Source organism: Lutra lutra, chromosome X (assembly GCF_902655055.1).
Source record: "Lutra lutra chromosome X, mLutLut1.2, whole genome shotgun sequence".
Taxonomy (NCBI): Eukaryota; Metazoa; Chordata; class Mammalia; order Carnivora; family Mustelidae; genus Lutra; species Lutra lutra.
This window is the reverse complement of record NC_062296.1, coordinates 71,671,888-71,697,218: the sequence shown is the minus strand read 5'-3', so window position 1 is coordinate 71,697,218 and position 25,331 is coordinate 71,671,888. Positions and strand designations below refer to the sequence as shown.

Below are 25,331 nucleotides of genomic sequence, written 5' to 3'. Positions count from 1 at the left end.
CGTCACCTAATAGTAAAATTGACAAGTCTTAGTGACAAAGAGAAGATCCTGAAAGCAGCCCGGGAAAAGAAGTCTGTAACATACAATGGTAAAAATATTCGATTGGCAGCAGCCTTATCCACAGAGACCTGGCAGGCCAGAAAGAGCTGGCATGATATATTCAGAGTACTAAACGAGAAAAACATGCAGCCAAGAATACTATATCCAGCTAGGCTATCATTGAAAATAGAAGGAGAGGGGCGCCTGGGTTGCTCAGTGGGTTAAGCTGCTGCCTTCGGCTCAGGTCATGATCTCAGGGTCCTGGGATCGAGTCCCGCATCGGGGTCTCTGCTCGGCAGGGAGTCTGCTTCCCTCTCTCTCTCTTTCTCTGCCTGCCTCTCTGTCTACTTGTGATCTCTCTCTGTCAAGTAAATAGATAAAATCTTAAAAAAAAGAAAAGAAAATAGAAGGAGAGATTAAAAGCTTCCAGGACAAACAAAAACTGAAAGAATTTGCAAATACCAAACCAGCTCTACAGGAAATATTGAAAGGGGTCCTCTAAGCAAAGTGAGACCCTAAAAAGGAGTGCATCAGAAAGAAACAGAGACAATATACAATAACAGTCACCTTACAGGCAATACAATGGCACTAAATTCATATCTCTCAATACTTACCCTGAATGTTAATGGGCTAAATGCCTCAATCAAAAGACACAGGGTATCAGAATGGATAAAAAAACAAAAGCCATCTATATGTTGCCTACAAAAAACTCATCTTAAACCCGAAGACACCTCCAGATTTAAAGTGAGGGGGTGGAAAAGAATTTACCATGCTAATGGACATCAGAAGAAAGCAGGAGTGGCAATCCTTATAGCAGATCAATTAGATTTTAAGCCAAAGACCATAATAAGAGATGAGGAAGGACACTATATCATACTCAAAGGAACTGTCCAACAAGAAGATCTAACAATTTTAAATATCTATGCCCCTAACGTGGGAGCAGCCAACTATATAAACCAATTAATAACAAAATCACAGAAACACATCGACAATAATACAATAATAGTAGGGGACTTTAACACTCCCCTCACTGATATGGACAGATCATCCAAGCAAAAGATCAACAAGGAAATCAAGGCCTTAAATGATAGACTGGACCAGATGGACATCACAGATATATTCAGAACATTTCATCCCAAAGCAACAGAATACACATTCTTCTCTAGTGCACATGGAACATTCTCCAGAATAGACCACATTCTCGGTCCTAAATCAGGTCTCAACCGTTATCAGAAGATTGGAATCATTCCCTGCATATTTTCAGACCACAATGCTCTGAAGCTAGAACTCAATCACAATAAATTTGGAAAGAACCCAAATACATGGAGGCTAAACAGCATCCTTCTAAAGAATGAATGGGTCAACCAGGAAATTAAAGAAGAATTGAAAAAAATCATGGAAACAAATGATAATGAAAACACAATGGTTCAAAATCTGTGGGACACAACAAAGGCAGTCCTGAGAGGAAAATATATAGCGGTACAAGCCTTTCTCAAGAAACAAGAAAGGTCTCAGGTACACAACCTAACCCTACACCTAAAAGAGCTGGAGAAAGAACAAGAAAGAATCCCTAAACCCAGCAGGAGAAGAGAAATCATAAAGATCAGAGCAGAAATCAATGAAATAGAAACCAAAAAAACAATAGAAAAAAATCAACAAAACTAAGAGCTGGTTCTTTGAAAGAATTAATAAGATTGATAAACCCCTGCCCAGACTTATCAAAAAGAAAAGAGAAAGGACCCAAATAAATAAAATCATGAATGAAAGAGGAGAGATCACAATGAACACCAAAGAAATACAGACAATTATAAGAACATACTATGAGCAACTCTACGCCAACAAATTTGACAATCTGGAAGAAATGGATGCATTCCTAGAGACATATAAACTACCACAACTGAACCAGGAAGAAGTAGAAAGCTTCAACAGACCCATAACCAGTAAGGAGATTGAAACAGTCATCAAAAATCTCCAAACAAACAAAAGCCCGGGGCCAGATGGCTTCCCAGGGGAATTCTACCAAACATTTAAAGAAGAACTAATTCCTATTCTCCTGAAACTGTTCCAAAAAATAGAAATGGAAGGAAAACTTCCAAACTCATTTTATGAGGCCAGCATCACCTTGATCCCAAAACCAGACAAGGATCCCATCAAAAAAGAGAACTACAGACCAATATCCTTGATGAACACAGATGCAAAAATTCTCACCAAAATACTAGCCAATAGGACTCAACAGTACATTAAAAGGATTATTCACCATGATCAAGTGGGATTTATTCCAGGGCTGCAAGGTTGGTTCAACATCCGCAAATCAATCAATGTGATACAACACATTAATAAAAGAAAGAACAAGAACCATATGATACTCTCCATAGATGCTGAAAAAGCATTTGACAAAGTACAGCATCCCTTCCTGATCAAAACTCTTCAAAGTGTAGGGATAGACAGCACATACCTCAATATTATCAAAGCCATCTATGAAAAACCCACGGCAAATATCATTCTCAATGTAGAAAAACTGAAAGCTTCTCTGCTAAGGTCAGGAACATGACAGGGCTGTCCGTTATCACCACTGCTATTCAACATAGTAATAGAAGTCCTAGCCTCAGCAATCAGACAACAAAAGGAAATTAAAGGCATCCGAATTGGCAAAGAAGAAGTCAAACTATCACTCTTTGCAGATGATATGATACTATATGTGGAAAACCCAAAAGACTCCACTCCAAAGCTGCTAGAACTTGTACAGGAATTCAGTAAAGTTTCAGGATATAAAATCAATGCACAGAAATCAGTTGCATTTCTCTACACCAACAACAAGACAGAAGAAAGAGAAATTAAGGAGTCAATCCCTTTTACAATTGCACCCATAACTATAAGATACCTAGGAATAAACCTAACCAAAGAGACTAAGAATCTATACACAGAAAACTATAAAGTACTCAAGAAAGAAACTGAGGAAGACACAAAGAAATGGAAAAATGTTCCATGCTCCTGGATTGGAAGAATAAATATTGTGAAAATGTCTATGCTACCTAAAGCAATCTACACATTTAATGCAATTCCTATCAAAGTACCATCCATTTTTTTCAAAGAAATGGAACAAATAATCCTAAAATTTATATGGAACCAGAAAAGACCTCGAATAGCCAAAGGAATATTGAAAAAGAAAGCCAAAGTTGGTGGCATCACAATTCCGGACTTCAAGCTCTATTACAAAGCTGTCATCATCAAGACAGCATGGTACTGGCACAAAAACAGACACATAGATCAATGGAACAGAATAGAGAGCCCAGAAATGGACCCTCAACTCTATGGTCAACTCATCTTTGAGAAAGCAGGAAAGAATGTCCAATGGAAAAGAGACAGCCTCTTCAATAAATGGTGTTGGGAAAATTGGACAGCCACATGCAGAAAAATGAAATTGGATCATTTCCTCACACCACACACGAAAATAGACTCAAAATGGATGAAGGATCTCAATGTGAGAAAGGAATCCATCCAAATCCTTGAGGAGAACACAGGCAGCAACCTCTTCGACCTCAGCCGCAGCAACATCTTCTTAGGAATTTCGCCAAAGGCAAGGGAAGCAAGGGCAAAAATGAACTATTGGGATTTTATCAAGATCAAAAGCGTTTGCACAGCAAAGGAAACAGTTAATAAAACCAAAAGACAACTGACAGAATGGGAGAAGATATCTGCAAATGACATATCGGATAAAGGGCTAGTGTCCAAAATCTATAAAGAACTTAGCAAACTCAACACCCAAAGAACAAATAATCCAATCAAGAAATGGGCAGAGGACATGAACAGACATTTCTGCAAAGACGACATCCAGATGGCCAACAGACACATGAAAAAGTGCTCCACATCACTCGGCATCAGGGAAATACAAAACAAAACCACAATGAGATATCACCTCACACCAGTCAGAATGGCTAAAATTAACAAGTCAGGAAATGACAGATGCTGGCGAGGATGCGGAGAAAGGGGAACCCTCCTACACTGTTGGTGGGAATGCAAGCTGGTGCAACCACTCTGGAAAACAGCATGGAGGTTCCTCAAAATGTTGAAAATAGAACTACCCTATGACCCTGCAATTGCACTGCTGGGTATTTAGCCTAAAGATACAAACGTAGTGATCCGAAGGGGCACGTGCACCCGAATGTTTATAGCAGCAATGTCTACAATAGCCAAACTATGGAAAGAACCTAGATGTCCATCAACAGACGAATGGATAAAGAAGATGTGGTATATATACACAATGGAATACTATGCAGCCATCAAAAGAAATGAAATCTTGCCATTTGCGACAACGTGGATGAACTAGACGGTATCATGCTTAGTGAAATAAGTCAATCGGAGAAAGACAACTATCATATTATCTCCCTGATATGAGGGAGAGGAGATGCAACATGGGGGGTTAAGGGGGTAGGAGAAGAGTAAATGAAACAAGATGGGATTGGGAGGGAGACAGACCATAAGTGACTCTTAATCTCACAAAACAAACTGAGGGTTGATGGGGGAGGGAGGTTGGGAGGGAGGGGTGGGATTATGGACATTGGGGAGGGTATGTGCTATGGTGAGTGCTGTGAAGTGTGTAAACCTGGCGATTCACAGACCTGTACCCCTGGGGATAAAAATATATTATATGTTTATTAAAAATAAAATTAAAAAAAATAAAAATAAACAAATATGTTTGAAGAAATAAAACTTTACTTGTTAAATTCACAGCCTTTCTTTTTTTTTTAAGGATTTTACTTTTTATTTAGTTGAGAGAGAAATAAAGAACACTAGCAGAGGTAAGAGCAGAGGGAGAAGCAGGCTCCCTGCTGAGGAGGGAGCCCAATCGCAGGACCCTGAGATCATGACCTGAGTTGAAGGCAGATACTTAACTGAACGAGACACTCAGGCACCCCTCTTATCAGTCTGTCCTAACAATTTCCTTTTAGGTTTTGAGGGCCCTACAAAAAAGCTGTCCCAGTTAAAGAAGACTGAGTGACTTTGATTTACAGTCTTTGGCTTTTTAAACTCACAGCAAGCTCTTTCCAGTGCTGTTGAGGTTGAACAGCTGCTTCTGCTTCTAGATCCTATCTAAACTCTGCATTGGGCCCAAGTATCCTGTTCAGCATCTGTGAGATTTGCTCATGTACCCACACTTCTTGTCACCCTCTTGCCTTCTAAAAATACAAAAAATTTATCTACCTCAACCATAACATCTGTTTATTCTCAACTAGAATCATCAGTTTAGATGAGAGAATCAAAATGATTCATGTCTGACTTCTCTCTTTCCTTCCTTTTCTTTTCCTCTTTCTACCTTCCTTCTATCCTAATTCTGTCCTTCCTTCCTTCCTTCCTTTTATGGACTCTTCTTAAACTTTCATGGATTCATTGAGAATTAGAACTCAGAACATTTTCCCTATAAACTGGGCATGACAGACTTCAGTATTCTACTGTGTTTTGCCCAAAGTCACCTTTGCTATGCTCAACATAGTGCTCTAGAAAAATTTTTGTGTGAGGAGGTTTAGTATAATGGTTTATAGCTCAGATCCTAGAGCTACTTTGCTTGGCTTCAAATCCTTGCTCCATCAATATTATGTGTCCCAACTGTGTCAAGTTACTTCATATTTTTTTTCAGTTTCTTCATCTTAAAATGTGGAAAATAATTTTAAATATTTTACAGAGTTGTGTTGAGGATTGAATTAGTTCATATATGTAAGTTATTAAGAGTGCCTGACCACCAGAAGAACATTGATTTTTCACTATGCTGAAAGATGAAACATAGTTGTCATCCTTATTCTAAGCCATGCTCTTACTTTTGTCCTAAAACTTCACCTTTCTTAATGTCAAGGTCTAACTGAGCAACTAAGGAACTCCTTATTAGAAAAGTAGCACAGTCACTGGGGAACTGCCCATCAAGTTGAAAGGAGTATTTTCCAAGATTTCTGTTTGTGAGTGCTGACTAAATTATGCATATGCTATTATTTCTTTCAGAATTTTCATAGGTTGGATGCTTGAGAAGCTGATTCTAAGACTAGAATGTATATGCACTGGATTTAGTTGGGAGTGACCCTAGGAAGCACCAGTAAGGCAGTGGAGAGGGTAGGGGAGGAAACCAGTTAACCACATTAATATTTGGAAAGTTCCTACTGTGCACAGTGGGGTCTCAGTCTGCTGGGGAATTTCAGGTCAAAGTGCAGAGCATGTCTCAGAGTTTCTTCAGCTGAAGATGTGGATGAGCAGTGCCCTTTATCCACAGAAATCCAGCTGTCATTGGTTGAGATTTGTTGGGAGATGTGTGGATACAGAGCCTTAACTCTCTGACACTTATGAGTTGAGACACCCGTAGGCAGAGTCCCAGGTACTTGTAATTGGCAACTGCCAGTTAAAGTACAGTGAGCCCTGAATGTGGAGGGGGTAAGGTGAGGCCCCAAGAATAATGCAGACACCAATACAACCAAAGCTTTCAGTAAAGTCAGGTATATGGAGGCATTAGTATAAATCCTTTCCACTGGGCCTCTTAAAATAAATTATTGCTGCTTTCGTGACAAGAGGTCAAATATTTAAACCTCTCAGGGGCAAAAGTTTAGAAACTTAAAAAGTTCTATGTTTGTACCTCATTATTATTTTTATTGTCATAAGAACATTTAATATGATATCCACCCTCTCAACGAATTTTTATGTGTACACTACGTTACTGTTACCTATAGGTGCAGCGTTGTCCAGGAGATCTCTAGAACTGATTCTTTTTGCATTTTATACCCACTTAATATCAACTCCCCATTTACCCCTGCCCCCAGTACCTGGCAATCACCATTTACTCTCTTTTATGCTCATGCTTCATATGGGACAGTTTAAAACAAGATTTGATGATTTAACGTAGTAATTATATTTGAGCAAATTCTAAGACAATTGGCATTTTTTTCTTAAAAATAATGATTGAAACTTTCAAAAATTTAAATTCTTTCAAAACTAGTGTACTATCCTTTGTGTAATGAATATTATAACTTTTTACATATAAACAAACACAATTCACAATGCGAATATTGGCTTTAATATAAGAATAAATATTACTTATGTGTATGTTCCTCATTCACTGCTAGCTTTGCCTTAGCTAATGTATTAGCTATTTAATGCAGATTTCCATATGTAAATAGGTGTTTTTCTGCTTTATTCTTGTCAAAATGATTAGGTAGCTTTCTGATTCAATAAATCTATGGAAATTGTATGTGCTGTATTAGTTTTATTATGTTCAGAAAGTAATTATTTTAACTTATTACACATCACTTGTGTTATATTGTACTTTAAAGAAATATGTATGTTAAACCACAGCAATACCTACTACAGTTCTGTAATTTGATTCATGCAAATCTGTCAGGAATAAAATCAACCACAATTTAATTTCAAACCTTCCCAACCAGCAGCTGTACAATTTATGTACTACTTTTCTATTTTTACTACTGGATAATGACAATGATGGATGCCTTTAAGAGGAAATACATATTCATTGAAAAGACTGAGATCAAACTATCCCCTTTCAAAAGGCCCACAAAGGTAGGAAGCCCATTTGTGTGCTGCTGGAGATTTGTTGGTAGTGAGCTGGAATTATGCCCGAAACTGCATCTAATGAGGATTCAATAATCCAGTGAAATTAAACCTGCAATGATACCTTTTTACAAACCATAGTAATCAATACAATCACAATTGGCATCAGCTATAATACTCTTAAACATATCTGGAAGAACAAATGATTAGCTGAGTGTAGCAAGAGGCCCATCGTTCTGAGTGTGCCAGGTTAAGAGGTATGAGGACAAAGATATTCAATTGGCAACTTAATAAGTTTAAGGTCACTTCTCTCCTGACCCATATGTCTGGGAACATGGAATGAAATGAATATTAGCTCATTAGCAGTGATTTACATGTTGAATGACAATGATGAACTTATAAACTGTGCTGTCATGTGAAATTAGTTAATGTGAATAATGACAAGAATGTTGGCATGTCTCCTTTATCAATTGATCAGGTTTCTTTTCTTCATTGCATCCACCAGTGATCTGACTTTTATTTCAAAAAGAATAAGAAAGAGTACCATACTGAAGTGGATGGAGTAGTTCCAAAGATCCATGCCTTTCTTATTTTATTTTAGCATGCAATTGTATAGCTTATTTCATATAATGTAAGATAGTAAATGCAAGTCACTCAAGATATTGAAGCTCTGATTTCCAAAACAAACAGCTTTATCTATCTGTATACTTATGCAGACAAATGTGTGATATGGAATGAGCTCCCAAGAAATCATTTAGAGTATAAAATATTTTGGCTAATAGGTGCTGCTGAGAGCAAACTTATCTTCTGTCTAAAATCTCACACTATTTGCATTGAAAAATACTGAGCTCTGGCTATACTATTTCATTTTGAGTATAAAATGTATGATCACAAAAATTATCTTGAGACACACATTATTATGTACATTTTCTTGATGCTATATTCATCTATCTTCAGACACTTTCCTCTATAATTCAAAGACTATTGCCTCATAATATTTTATCTTAGTGTGGGATTCAGAAATGCAGTTGGTGGTTTGAAAAACCCTGGATTTGGGTGGTAGCCTTTGCCTGGGAATTTTAAATAAACATTTCATTGCTTTCTACTCACTCAGATTCCATGTATTCTAGTACTGATACTGGCACTAATTCAAAGTTGAATATACATATTATAAGTAGAAAACATAAAGCTAAAACTGTATGCAATAGATACCATTTAAAATCTCATCTACTCTCTTTTATGGGAGAAGAAAGGTATGTATTAATTGCGAATATACAGTTACTCCATCAAAGCATGGTTTTGGTAAGTCCTTTCTGCCCTGATTCTATGTAAAACTATTACTTTTGTCTGTTGCCTCATTTTAGAAAGTCTCCCAACATTAAATATTATAAAATACCTCTTCTGGTTTATGTTTCTCTTTCTATCCCAGATTTCTAGAACTAACCATACTATAAACTGTTTTAGGAATTCCATATCTAAGTAAAAATAGCTTAAGTGTGTACATTTAAGTTAATTGTTCTGGTACTGCAAATGATCTAGGTGAACATCTTGTAAAAATCTAATAAAAATGCTTTGCTTTTGGGGCACCTGGGTGGCTCAGTGGGTTAAGCCTCTGCCTTCAGCTCAGGTCATGATCTCAGGGTCCTGGGATCGAGCCCTGCATCGGGCTCTCTGCTCAGCGGCGAGCCTGCTTCCTCCTCTCTCTCTGCCTGCCTCTCTGCCTACTTGTGATCTCTCTCTCTCTCTGTCACATAAGTAAATTAAAAAAAAATCTTTAAAAAAAATGCTTTGCTTTTACCTTCAGAGACTCCTCTTGTTTAAAGAGATCTTCAAAATCTTTAGCACAAAGTTCGGGAGCATTAAGAAGTTGTTCCACTTCTGACAGGGCTTGTGAAACATGAGTGATCTCAGTTAGGTAAGTAGAAGGCACATAAGAGATTTCCAAAGGCATATCTTCAGTCATCACCATCACCGACTCTTCATGGACAGTGTGCTGGTATAGACATACAAAAGGAGAATTCTTTTAGCTTCCTGATCATGAAAAGATCTCTACTGAGTTTAATAAATTCCAGTTTATAGCGGACAGAAGGCTGAAAGTGAATAAAAAGTGCATGATGATAAGTCTAGTAAAAAGGTTATTATTTATACACTCTCTTCTCACAAAAAGTATTAGAAGCATTTAAAAAAATAAGAGATACATACACATTAGCACCATGAGTATAAGAATGAAAGGCCAAGATCCATAGGGTCATGAGAGGGATAGTTTTACTCTAAGAAAAGGATAATTTTAACAACTGGTTTTTAAAGTGTAATTCTAAGATTCCTGGAAAATTATGTATGGGATACGATGGTAGGGGCTCTACATCAGTGCTTTTCCTCCCAAAGAAACCTCTCCTATACTTTTTTCCCCTAAACTAGATTGAGGCACAAGAGGGACAAAGCAATTTTGGCTGGTATATACTTTTACATTCAGCACCCTTCTCCAAATTCCAGACATTAGCTCTCCTCTTTAATGCTAGTTTCCTGTTAAGCTGCTAATGTACTAGATAAGAAAGACTGAGGTTGGAATTCACATTTTAATAAGAACTCCAGAAAGCCCTAAGGTCTAAGGAAGTACTAGCCTCTCCTCCTATGTCCACACTTTTCCTACCTGCCATTCAAGTACTATGATTGACGGACATTTGGAGCTTAGAATCCTTTTGCATTTGGCCAATAGTGCCTCTTTCCTTACTCCTTATAAGAGCATGAAATAAATACTATTTGGCACACAAATTCAGAAAGACAGATGACCTCTGCTCTCTTCTGTCTCTACTATAAGCAACAAAATGCTTGTAATTGAAATTAGTTTTCCAGTAACTTTGTTTTGAATTGATCAACTGCCATCTGCCTGTTGATGAGGTCAACTAAGGGTTTCAGTGGCAGAGTCTCTAGAGTAGTTCTGATGATCAGCATGCTAATACAGGCATCTTTTACTGCACAGGTTTTATGACAAGACCATCCTCATTTTTGCAGCAATTTAATTAAATTAAGTTTAGGATCTCAGACTGAATTCATGTAAAGATAAGTAAAATTATAAACTGCTATTTACACTTTCCTATTAATTTCTCAGGTCCAGGATTCTTGTACTCAGTTCTTACATAATATAAAAATAAATGTAATCTAGATGTCTCATTTACTTATGACACTGCAAATTCATGTAATTACACAAATTGGCTTAAATGACATAATTACACTTTTTACAGAGTTTGATGTTGTGTATATATCTTGACTAAATATATGGTACATATTCCTTCATGATGAAAGCATGACAATCTATATGCACTTCTAACTTTACATTTCAAATAATACTAAAATTTTGGGCTAGAGTTTTAAAAGGACAATCTTCATATTTAACCACATATTTTTAAATTCAAATTCTCAATTTCTTCATTTCAAACAAAACTTCCCAACAATTTTAAAGAAAAATAAATCAGCAGACATTTGAATGCACAATTTCCAAGGACATATTAATTTCATACTAACTAGTAGAACTAACACAAATCAAGCAAATTCACTGTGACTTCCATATATTCTACTACACTGGTGACTACTGTTCTTAAAAATTTCTAAGTCAGTAAGTTGTTTTTCTTTGCATCAGTTTCTATGTTATCTGAAACAAGAATGTTCCCATACTGTGTTTCCATAATGGTGGATTTTTCTTTCTTTTTAATTATATACATTTTATACCTCTAAATTTTTACAGATTAGTGGGTTTTGTTATTAGGGACAAAGTTGGGTAGAAGTAGTGGTTTATCTCTTTCAGACGTGCATATACACAAGTATGTATGTGTGTATTTTTGTCTAACCAAGGAGTTTATTGTTAGAATGAGACATACCTTCAAAATATTTAAAAAAAAATCTGAGTTTCATTTAAAAAATCAATGTGAGTTCCAAAATGTTTTAATGTCTGTCCTCATCATTTTCTCTTAAAAGGAAAATAATTCTAAGTTCTTTACATCATCTTTCTGCTTTTTTTTTTTTTTAAAGATTTTATCCATTTATTTGACAGAGAGAGATCACAAGTAGACGGAGAGGCAGGCAGAGAGAGAGGGAAGCAGGCTCCCCGCTGAGCAGAGAGCCCGATGCGGGACTCGATCCCAGGACCCCGAGATCATGACCTGAGCCGAAGGCAGCGGCTTAACCCACTGAGCCACCCAGGCGCCCCTCTGCTTCTTTTTTGACATGTACATTCCCTGATCTTCATTATCTACACTTGAGGTGCTCAGATCTATCTTAAATTCATACTGATGACTTCCAAATATAATAGTTATGGATTATACATAGCAAGGAATTTAAATGAACAGTTAAATACAATAGAGAAAAAAGACATAAAAAAATAAACTCACATTTGACTTATTGCCTTGGACTTAACTTTCTGAAACAAAATTGAAAACCCAAGTTTCTAATTCTTTGGTGTTTGTGGTTAATGACATGTTGTTGTACATACCAGAATTTTACATAAAAAGGCATAACTGACACTAATGTAACATTGTGTGTTAACTGTACTCAAATTTTTTCTTTAAAAATGAATTTATGTAAATAATGATTAATGTTAACCATACAGTTCTGAAGTCTGGAGTTTTAAATCTCAACAAATAAGATTTGCCCTGGCTGTAGGGGACCAGGGTGGCTCAGTCAGTAAAGCACCCAACTCTTGATTTCTGCTCAGGTCATGTTCTCATGGGTTGTGGGATCCAGCCTCGAGTTGGACTCTGTGTTCAGTGTGGAGTCTGCTTGAAAGATTCTTTCCTTCTACCCTGCCTCTCAAATAAATAAATCTCAAAAAGAAAAAAAAAAAGATTTGCACTACCTATAGTCCTCACCTAGAACTCTAAGAAGGTAAATAACACACTGGCTTCTCATTTGTTAAGCTTTTTACTACTTGACTAAATGTCTGGCATAAATTATTTTATTACATATTGATTCATGTCTTCTTTTATACATAATAAGTATTCATCATCACATCAAGAGAAAACCATTTCTAACCATATTTCAATGGAAATCTCTTATAGGGGAATGCTATTCTATTGAAATTCAGAATTTTTCAAAAATCGAAAATTTTTATCTGGTTCTATAAACTCTTTTTGCTTTTTCTTTTCTTGAATGATGAAGCCATTACTGACCTGACTGCAATGCACTTCAAAGAAGCATTAGCCATTGTATTGCATACAGGCCATGCCCTATTAACATTGCAATTATTTTCAAGACTATCATATACAGCCTTAGAGCAACTGGTACCAATTTATGAAAATAAGTGGACTAACTATACCACAACTGATTTATTCCATGCTCATACAAGGCATGAAGATAATCTTCAGAATATTGAGAAATATTAAAACTGTTATAGCTGATGAGAATAATCAAAGAAATAGAAAGACATAGTCTATCACTTTAGAAAAGATACAAAGAAAACATTGCAATCTTTGTTATTCTAAACTACTGATAAACTAGTAATTATTTTTCTTTTGTAAAAAATAAAAGTAAATTAGAATCCCTATAATGCCTTCCAGTTACAGTTACCTGTGAACACTGATTCAGATGTATTTTGTAAATTAAATTGAAAAAGGTTAGTGACCATGTATTGAAAATATTTAATGAAGACTGATATATTGGAGGAGTTAGTTTCTCTTATCATCTCATCATCAGACAGGAGAAGTTAAGTGGTGCTTATCACCTGAATAGAGAAAGCTGAGGGATAGTCCTCAGAATAATTTCAGAATAATTCTTTGACACTATTGGGAAACTATCAACTCATTTTCTAGAAAATCCAGTCTTATGTATCTTGACTATTCTCATTTAGTATAAAGTTGTAATAGATACAATACATTTTAATACAGAGAAATGTATGATAAGTTTAAAATATAAGAAACAACTAAAAATTTTTAATCAACAGAGTCAGATATTAGAGATCTAGTTTACTATCTACTCTTTAAAATACATCATTGCTTTTGACAAAGTCATGCTGTTCTATAATAAATAAAATATATCCAATGAATGACTTTCCATTTGATTTAATAAAAATTTCACAGTTATTAAAAAAATCAGTATAATTGTAAGTATCATGCTCATTTTCTCCTCTTTATGCATAATCCATACACTCATATTCAGATTTTTCCTTTTCATCTGAATTGCATTAACTCTGCCTTGAATAATTATATTCTTCTGAATTCTGATGTGTACAAATCCTGTCTAACCTTTTTTTTTCTAAAGATTTTATTTATTTATTTGACAGACAGAGATCACAAGTAGGCAGAGAGGCAGACAGAGAGGCAGGCAGAGAGAGAGGTGGAGGCAGGCTCCCTGCGGAGCAGAGAGCCCGATGCGAGGCTCGATCCCAGGACCCTGGGATCTTGACCTGAGCCAAAGGCAGAGGCTTAACCCACTGAGCCACCCAGGCGCCCCTAACCTTTTGAAAATCAACTTGCTTTTGTTAATGTTCTTTACCACCTTATATCATTATAGAAATTCATGCATCATTAGCAAGGAAGAACTGTACCCATACTAATTCATTTTATTATTCTCTGTTCATATTCACTTCTAACGATATATACACAAATAAGTATACTATCCTCATTTTCTGGAAATGAAAATCAAGAAGTGGAAGAAAGCCTCAAAGTACCTATTTTTATTAACAAATGGAAAGCTCAATTGATGCTTAAAAGGATTATGATAGGATAAAACTGTGATTCGTAAAACTTGAAGTGAAAACAGTTTTAAGATTTTGAATTATGTACATAGGCATAGGTATCATTCATAAAGTCTTAAATAAACTTTGGTTTCTCTCAAAGTTTAGTCATCACATTCTTTTTTTACTTACAGTTCATTTCTTGAAGGGCCACATAACTGCCCAAGATAGAGGCAATCCCATTTTGAAACAAATGGTGCATTATATCTAAGTTTTTAAAACAAAATATTTTCCTTCATGATTTAAAGGATTTCTGTCTCCTCAATATAAGTTTCAAATGTGTTTTGGTTACTGGCCTATTTATGAGTTATGAGGTCAAAGAAACTCAAAAAGAAAAATGTACTTTATCCTATATTATTATGATATAGTCCTTAAAATACCTATATATCTAATATAAATATAATATACAGAAAATAGGTCAACACATTCAAAGTCTAGCTCAAAAAAAAAAAAAAACCTGGCATCTGGACCAAAAAAACTATACCACAATAATGTAGCCATTTTTTTCACTCCATTAAAATTAATAAAGACAAAGATGGGCTAAATCTTTAAAAGAAAACAAGATTATCTATTAATGCTTAAAGTACCCCATGACATGAAAATCTGTTAATGTGTATTTGATTATCTTTCCTCAAAAGGGCATTCTTCAATAGTATAGGTTATTTTAAAATAATAACACAATAGCATGTAAATCCCAAATACGATTATAGGCTTTTTATGAGTTCTGATGGGTCATAAATGACAAGCAACTGAAAAAGAACTTAGGTAGCTCCCATTCCTAGTCTCAAAAATATTCAGAGAAAGACAATTAAGTTTCCTCCTAGAGATCATTACAGTAAGAAACACACTTAAGCTATTTTTATTTATTTCTCCTTGGTCATTTATATAAATTACAATCTTAAAAAGGGAAATCAAAAGATCAAATTTAGCAAAAGATACTGCATTAATCCACAGACAGAAAAAAAAACAATCAAATATTAAAGCCTACAAAAAACAAGAATATGACACAGATGGGATATGCATGGGTTTAGTCTTTCCTGTTTACAGTTTTGGATACACATATATGCCAAGGCAATACTAACATGCTGACAGTACTCAGTGTTCCGTGTGTTTAATTAAGTCACTGGGTAGAAAGATTTTAAATAATCAGCCTAATGAGCCCAAATAGATTGGTTATGATCTTACATAGAGAAAATAGCAATGAGAGAGCTTGCTCTTAGGTATTCCCACCTCCTTGATGCATCATCTAGAAAATTGTCTCTGTGAAGTTATGTAAAAAGAAAAGATCAACCCTCAAATGATCATTAAATGATTGATCAACAAACTGTATTAAGCTTATAGCTTACCTCCCTTTTGTTCAAAAATAAGGAGACATGTTAAAGAAAGTAATCAGTATAAAATAGTGCAGAAAATCATCCTTTATAGGCCTATTATTTATTTTCTAAAACCAAATTACTGGTGCAGGGAAGGCTGTCAATGAAGGGGGTATGCAGGTGAAGCATGATTTGCCATTCTCTAAGTATGTCCTACTTCTAGAAGGCCAGGCATGTGTAGTGTCCTGCGTAATGGGTCTGGCTGCTGGACTTGCTCTTTCATCTGTCCCATGGTAATTCTTCTCTTCCATACCATCAAATTTACCTAGCTCCTCAGGGCCAAGCTAAATTGCCATCTAATTAAACTGATAAACTAAATCTTGATAATGTGTTAATGACTTATAGTGGTTTAAACTGTTAATCCTCCACAGGATAACATTTTCATTTTAATAAGGATTTTCAATAAATTAACATACATTAGTAACTTGGTAGAATTCTAGTCACTAAGCATGGCCTGTGAGAGAAGTGAAAGAAAAGGGTTTTGGTTCCCACCAACATATATGGCCCACCTTGTAAGAAATCATGAGAAAAATAACAAGATAACTTCAAAGGTAAGGTTAGATATCCAAGATGTCTTACAATGTAAAATAAATGTACTAAAGACTCACACATTGTTAGCATATATTTGCTGAATAAATGAATAAAGTAAGTACCAGTTTAAAAAGGCAATTTTTAAAAAATAGATGTTTGAGTAGAATTGCTGGGGTCTACAGTTGTAAAAAATGTCCACCTTGGAGTTCTCAGAATGCAAATGGAATATTCTCTTCATTTCATAATGTAATCTTCATTGGTATAGATTTAAAAGTATTTCTGATTTAACCATGTCACATTTCTCCAATTCAGTGCACACCAGCTCATGCTGTTACACGTGAATGTCTCAGCTTTTCATTTGTCTCTGTTATTACTGCAACTCATTATATGTGACCAAAAAAAATAAGTAATTATTTGGGAAACTGTCAGACATATACTTTTAGGAGATGTTAATTTTAGCCCCTTTCATGGAGGTCTACAATACCTGTTAGTAGATTATAGTGTCTGAGAAGACTATCAGTCAATAAATATTTTTAATCTTGGCTAACTCTTCAAACTGTTCACACAAAATTTTTAATCTATATACCTAGTATATATTTTCTAATAGGAAGCTATTCTAATATATCATCTTGGCAATACCTGATACAGGGGTTTTTCATATGTTCACATGTGAAAATGAACACACATGTACATATACACATACATTTATTTTAAATTGAAAATAAAATTAATACAAGAAAAATAGCTTTGGAATTACTTTAAATTCTACAATTATTTGTCATACTACCACATTACTTACTTTCTATTGCCCTGTGGTTCTAGTTTGAGTGGATTTTATAGAATAGACTCGCAATATTAATTTCTACATTACACTTGTCAAACATTTCAGAAAACCTGGTTATCATTTATCTCCACATTATTTAATATGGCAATTAAGTACATATTTCTGGATATGCTTGTGCCATAATTTGTTTTTAAATGATTTTTTCTTTATTAAAAATGTGATAGTGCTAAGTCAGTCAGACACAGAAATATACTATATGATCTCACTTGCTGAATTTAAGAAACAAAACAAATAAGCAAAGGAAAAAAAGGAGGGAGAGAGAAAGGCCAACCAAGAAATAGACTCTTAACTACAGAGAACAAACTGATGGTTACCAGAGGGGATGGGAGAAAATGGGGGATGATAATTTAAGAATACACTTACAATGAAAAAAATAAAATGGTAAGAAAAAATAAAAATAAAAATGTGATAGTGAATATACCCATAACTGCATTGTCCAATATGGTAATCCTTAGCCACATGGGACTATATCTAAATTTATTTTTTTAAGATTTTATTTTAATTCCAGTTAGTGAATGTACAGTGTAATAGTAGTTTCAGGTATACAATGTAGTGATTCAACACTTGCATGAAACACTTGGCGCTCATTACAAGTCCACTCCTTAATCCCCATCCCCTCTTTAAACCATCCCCATACCCTGCCCTCTGGTGACCATCAGGTTGTTCTTTAGAGTTAAGGGTCTGTTTATTGGTTTGCCTCTCTCCTTTTTCCCCCTTTGTTCCTATGTTTCTTAAACTTACATATGAGTGACACCATATGATATTTCTCTTTCTCTGACTTACTTATTTCACTTCCTTAATTCTTTGTAGCTTCATTCATAACATTGCAAATGGTAAGATCTCATTCCATTTTTATGGCTGAGTAATATTAATATACATACATATACAAATTATATATGTAATCTGTCTATATATGTATATTTAAATTTAAATCTAAATTATTTAAAAGGAAATACAATTAAGATTTTAGTTGTCAGTGAGATTAAATTATAACATGGTGTTCAATTTTTAATAATATAGAAAGTACATAATGCAAAAGCTAGGATCTTTATCTCTATATGAAAAAAATTAACACTAGTATTTATCAGAAAACAATTATAGCATATCTAGTTTGACAGTTTTCCTCACAAAGGAGATTTTGACTGGCTACTAAATCCAATTTAAAATGCCATAAGCTTTGGGCACCTGGGTGGCTCAGTGGGTTAAGCCTCTGCGTTGGCTCAGGTCATGATCTCAGGGTCCTGGGATCGAGTCCCACATCAGGCTCTCTGCTCGGCAGGGAGCCTGCTTCCTCCATTCTCTCTCTCTCTCTCTGCGTGCGCATCTGCCTACTTGTAATCTCTCTGTCAAATAAATAGGTAAAATCTTTAAAAAAAATAAAATGCCATAAGCTTTAAATTCAATAAATTTGTCATAAAACATCTGATAGATTTTATTGAACTGCTAACATATTTTGTTTTCATATATACATATATAGCTCCTCAATCTCTAAGTAATCTCAACAACTCTGATAAAATTAATAGAAGCACCTATGTGAAGTATATAAATTATATATGCAGGATTTATCTGTTGAAATCTTATGAATTTATGCATCTATAGGTGTGTGTGTGTGTGTGTGTGTGTGTACATACAAACAAAATGCAAAAGTTGAGCTGGTGGGACTATTACCTCATATGCACGTTTTCTGCCTCCCTCACAGGTGAGTAGACTCAACCTCCAAAACAACTGTGACTAAGTACTAGAATCTAGAAGAATATACACATCAGAGATTCAGATTATAGAAAAAGAAAGGAAGGTGGGAGAGAAAGATCATGAATTGGTGGTCTTCGAATCTCTGGCACAGTCTGGGATGTAAACTATCAACATGATGATTTCCAGGTATGTATGTGGGATGACTAGTGGGATACAATTGATTTAAAAAGATTCCTTTGACCCAGGAAAGAACCAGTACCTGCTGGTTTGCTTCATGCAGGCATTGCAGGATGGTACAAAATAATAGACAGCCTTAACACCCACTTCTTACTCATAAGACCAAGATGCTTTCCTACACATACTTTTTCTGGAAGGTTCTGGTTTGTAAAGCCTTTCTTCATCGGAAACAAATACTCCCAAATTTTTGTTGGTTCTCAATCAGCACTGTATAATAGGAACCACAATTCTGACTTATATTTGTGCTAAAACTTTCACACCCTTTGACTTAAAAACAAAGGAAAGAACACAAGCCATTTCTGTAGATATTAGGGACTGAAAAAGGGGAACAGAATTGAGGGTCCTCACAAGTAATATACTAGAAGAAAGAAACAAGAGCTTTAATAAAAATGAAATGAGAAGCCTTAAGAAGATAACAGTAGTGGTCAGAAAAGCCTAATACCTGTTTTTTTTTTTTTTTAATTCAATAGATGATTTGGAAAAGAGACTGGTCACTGCTAAAAAGAAATTGTGGGCTCTGAATGATCAACTAAAAGAAGTACCCCACAACACAGAGAAAGACAGAATGAAAATGAAATCCTAAGTGAAAAGATAAGAGGAATCATACAGGATAATAGAATCAGGACATATAATATGTAAAGAATACAAATATCAAAAGGAGAAAAGAACAGATGAAACAGAAAAAAATATTAAAATAACTGTAGAATAAAATTTTCCTGAGCTAAAAAATTACTGATCTGATGAAGTTAAAAATGTTGCCCAAGTACCAAGAAGGATAAAAGAATAATTACAGAAACATATTTAGAAATGCATTAAATAATATCTTAGTGAAATTTTTAAACTCTGAGGGATGGGGGTGAGGGGCATCTTACAGAGTCTGAGACAAAGAGAACAGCTTAGATATAAAAATAATGAAATTTGGACTTGCATCAGACCGCATACAGGCCACAATGGAAACTAGGACATAGTTGAAGTTAGAAAGCAATGAAAACTAGAAGATAGTGTCCGTAGCCTACAGAGACTATTAAAAGAAAAAGAGATTCAAGAACGATGCTATCACCCAAAGAAGTAGACCTCACAATTGCAAGAAAAAAGATCATTTTAAAAACACAAGTATTAAAAGGCTATATACCCTTATATACTTTTTAGAAGGAAATTTCTCAAGTACTGCAACCAAATGAAAAATAAAATATAACAAATATTTCTTTCTTCTTTTCTATTTTATAGAGAGGGAGTATGCACACATGTGCACAGGGCAGGAGGACAGACAGAGGGAGAGAAAATCTTAAGCAGGCTCCATGCTCACTAAGGAGCCCAATGACTTGGGGGTCAATTTCATGTTCCTGAGCTGAAATCAATAGTTGGAGGCTTAACTGACTGAGTCACCCAGTCAAGGATTTCTAAACAGGGGTAAATAAAGAGTACAAAGAAACAGTGATGACCAATAAGCTCTGTGGGTTTTTTCCATTAAGTTTAATAGAATAGCAATAGTTTAAGTATGATTTGAGTAGTAACATGACTTAAATTACTGATTTTTAAAGGTTTTATCTTGACTTGAATGAGGTGTTGCTGAGGAAATCATACTGGTGGGGAGAGCAATGTTCATACTTCCTTTTGTTATAAAACTACACAAAGAGTACGGTTAAAGATTGTTAAAAATAAGGACCTAAGCCCTAATAAAGTGAAAATGCAGAGTGTAACTTCAAAATTACCTGCACTAAGGGGAGGGATGCAGTAGAGTACAATAAAGATAATGAATTACAGAATTATAGACACAGGACAAGAGGAAATTAAATTATACCATAACATATGATAGAAGAAATTTAAACAATTATACTTGTAAGAATTATTTTAACCATAATGTATTTGGTTAAATTTCCTTATTCAAAGATCAGTGTCAGACTGGATTAAAGTACACAAACTATACATAAGATATACACATATATAATCTGCTTATAAGGAACACATGAAAAAACAATGTCACAATGGTGTATAATATAGTAATAGGTGATGCTACATCAGGAAAATAATTTGTGAAAAGTTGAAATTAAATAATACCAAATGAAGTATAGTTCCAGGACAAATGGGTTCAAGAGAGCTACTGTAGTGATAAAAGTCACAATTTTTACCAAAAAAAGTTACAGTCATTGTTATGTCTCAACATTTGGCTGCATCCTACAAGAGATAAAAATTACTAGAGATAAAAAGAGAATGTGATAAAATCACAGCTATAATTGATAGCTTCTATATACCTATTCCAGAATTTGTTGGATCAAGCAGACCAAGCAAAAACAAAACCAAAATAGAGATTTTTTTTTAAACCAACAAGCTAACCTTAATCTACATTTTGTACACAATGAAAATGCACATTCTTCTTTTATATTATAGGGACATTAAAAAGATCATGTATCCACAAAAAATTCAAAAAAAAGGATAAAAAGATTTCAAGTCATCTTTTCTTATCAAAAGCTAAAAATCTAGAAATGTAGAAAAACAATGGAATAAACTTTGATACTTCTAAAGCTGTTAAAAAGGATACATCAGGTCCATACACATTGCCTGGAGAAATGTCCTTGGTAGATTGTTCTACTTAAAAACCATACATAGAATGATGCAATATTTTTAAAAATGGAAAAGCATATTCATACACATAATACTTATGGTTAAGAAGCATAGAATATAATATGAAAAGATAATACTAAACTGAAAACTTTTATTCCAGAAGGAGTAGAATTGGCAGAAGGAAGAAATGGAGAGTACTACTGTTTTCTAAATATACTTCATATTGATTGAACCATTAAACTATTATTGTATTACATTTAAAATAATCATAGAAGCAAAAAGACAGAGTTTGCAATGGTGAATACAATCTTTATATAATCTATTTATGAGCAGTCATGGCTCCATACAATTGGCTTTACCAAAACAGGCTGTTTTCACTCAACCAAAGTTGTATGAAAACATATACTTTTCAAAAAACTTTTAATTCCAGTAGGAAAACGTATACTATTAATTGGCTCATAGGGAAACATAGACCAAAACAAATGCTTAAGAAAGCAAGATGAATGTATATTGGAAGAATGCTACATTATCACTGAAAATAACCCTGATGGCCTTCACTTGTGCATCTACTTGACTGAAGAGTCCTGGCAGTCAATGGTGCTGATTTTGCACATGAAGAAAAGAGAATTATTTTTAGGTATTTAAGGTTCCTGAAGATGAGTAAGGAACCTTAAGAAAACTGCTCTCCTATTTAAAGGCATCCACTGTCACATCTACTTTGACTGTTCTGAAGAGTTCAATTTTATTTATTTATTTACTTATTGATGTATTTATTTAGAGAGAAAGAGAATGCAAGCAGGACAGGGGGAGGGGCAGAGGGAGAGAGACAGAGAGAATAATGTCTTAAATGGCTTAGCGCAGAGCCCCACAAAGAGGTGATCAAGACCCTAGTGGAGTCCAATGCCCAACTGAGTCAACAACCCAGGGGCCCCTAAGAGTTCAATTTTAAACAAAGAATTACAATTAAAATAACCAGCGAGAAATATACCCTAACCAAACAGGTATTTAGGTAAGTTTAAAACAATAAGTAAAATGGCAGGTTTTTGTTGCAGTTTTGAAATGACTTCTTTGATGGTTCTGGTTTCTAAATTGCTTTTCTAAAGCTCAAGCTTTCCAATTTCTTTGGCCCAACATATGAGATTATCTTCATTGAAATGCCCTTAATTTTGGGCGCCTGGGTGGCTCAGTGGGTTAAGCCGCTGCCTTCGGCTCAGGTCATGATCTCAGGGTCCTGGGATCGAGTCCCGCATCGGGCTCTCTGCTTGACAGGGAGCCTGCTTCCCTCTCTCTCTCTCTCTCTCTCCGCCTGCCTGCCTCTCTGTCTACTTGTGATCTCTCTCTGTCAAATAAATAATAAATAAAATCTTTTAAAAAAAAAAAGAAATGCCCTTAATTTTAAAAGGTACTAATAAACTTGAGGTATAATAATATTTTAAAAATCACATGGTGTTATTCCAAATACCATGAGTTTGATAATTACCCCACATTCTATTCTCCTTTCAAATATCCACAATTTTTCTATATGCCTGTAATAAAAAGTAGGGAGTTATAAAACAGAACTTTTGGAACTAAACTTGGAACTTAGGAGAGAAAACTATAAAAATGACAATCTTGATGAGTTTAGCAGGCATTTTTATCAAAGGCAAAGTGAATATTTTACAAAGTAAACTTTTATATGCAAACATGAGTATACACACAGGAATTTATATTCATGTATTTAAACATATACAGTTATTTATATATATATATATGCACACATACATGGCATAGACAGATGATAGATATTCAGGTAGTTAGATATTTAGATAGACTAATCAGCTAGCAGGAGTGTTTTGTGATTTAGGAAGCTAATATGCCATATGCCATTATGTGCTACACACTTTTACATTTAGTAGATGAAAGATTAATGATTTTTAACCTAATTTTATTGGGGAAATAATTAACTGTTAAAATAATACAATTATCCATGTTAAGTATAAACCAAATCAAATAAATAATAATAAACACAGATAATCTCTTCCTCTGCCTCTTTGTGTCATGCTGTGCTAAAGAGTTTCTCAGGGCCACGCAACCATATAATCTTACATGCGGGTCCTTTTTGGCTCACATCCAGGCTGCAGCTATTATTTCATATTTCTGTCCTTTGCCTTTGCCTTTTGGCCTCTACTGGGAGCAGAACAACAGGGTAATTACATTTATTAGAATTACCTCTATAATCAGAATGAAATAAAAAAAAAACTTCATAAAAAGGATCTGTATTTTTCTCTCATAAAGAAATTAAGTAAGCTTTGGACTTCATGATCTTTACCAAAACAATTTAGGAAATCCAGAGGCCTTTTGTTCTATTCCTTTCCTGATTCTTGTCTGTGTTCCAGATAATTCATAATGATGTCCATCTGACCTGTGAATGAATGAGTTGCTGTGTGTGTACAGAACTATTATGTTTAATGTTATTTTTCTAAAATAATATACTTTGCCAAGTTACAAATAACTTTGTAAAATATGATAGTCACTGAACAAAAACCATTTTCTTTTCACCAAAGATTATGCTCAATTCTTTCAGAGGGTTTTGTGAGTTTAAAGACACCTTGGGCTTAATGTGCTCCACTTTACAATCAAGATAGTTTCTCCTGAAATAGCTTGTTCTCTGTCAATGTTCCAGAAAATAATTATCATTGTATTTGTTTGTCATTCTATCCCAAAGCAAGAATTCCAATATAAAACTGAACTGTTCTGCCTAGCACATTTCCAAGATTTAACTCCAAGAAACCAACCCATATTCACATGAACATTTTAAAATTCATTTTATATCATATATTTTAAAAAAGATAATTATCAGAGGCCTTAACATAACTTCTATTTCTTAGAAGTCTTTGTAAAAGCAACTACAAAACAAAGCTTTTTGCTGACTTAAAAATGAGATATTAATTTTTTACTCCTCAAAACTTTTCATAATGTCAATTTAATCTGCTTACTTTTTTGTATACAGATTGTTTAAAGTATAAAAATTAAGAAGGTGACTGTAAAAGCACTATGTAAATCAGAAAGTTCTGTTATGGTTATTTGAAATGAAGACTATAAGAAAACATGCTTATTGATGTAAATGCACTACATTTTTCCACTTTGGATTCTTCGTGTTTTCAGTTCTCAACTTTGATAAAGCACAAGAAAGGTAACACTTTCAGTTAAAGCAACTAACTTATTTTATTTTTTGGATTCCAAATAGCACTACTAAATGGTGCTATTATGGAGTCTGTGCCTCTGAAATGAATACAAGAAGAATTTAAATCCAGAGGATAAAAATATTTACAAATGATCCAATGCCATCCTGTTACATTTACTTTATGTAAGTATATATATTGGTAATATAGGAGGCAGGTGTTGCGATACCCTAAATATGACCCTTTTACATATTTGTTCTTGTATTTGCTTCTCAGAAACTACAAAAGAAATTTCAAAAACTTATTCCAGGGGATAACATATGCTGAATCAGTATTTATTGCCCAGAAGGGCATAAAAATGAAAGGTAATCATGAGTTTTAGAGCTTTCCTTTCCTCATTCTCAAAATTTCAAGCAACCAACACAGGCATTTGGCAGGGGTGGTGCCCCTTCGTGTGAACAAGTTCCTCCAAATGGATGGTTCCTAGACTTTGCGTTTCATAAGTCAATAAAATCCTACCCCAATGTCAGGAAACCTCACAATGTTCTGGGCTTTATTATTTCTAGTAAAGGACACTGTCATGACATAATAATAAAAGAGAAAGAAAAAAGTAAAGATGGAAGAAA

The 25,331-nt window shown here is 34.6% G+C and overlaps 1 protein-coding gene across 1 annotated transcript in view; it reads right to left on the bottom strand.

Moving 5' to 3' along the window:
• The window catches only part of DMD (dystrophin), a 2,124,834-nt gene that overhangs the window by 1,189,344 nt on the left and 910,159 nt on the right, over positions 1 to 25,331 (bottom strand). Inside the window, 1 exon segment of the mRNA XM_047715765.1 lies at positions 9,380 to 9,574. Coding sequence (XP_047571721.1) covers positions 9,380 to 9,574 — 195 coding nt within the window.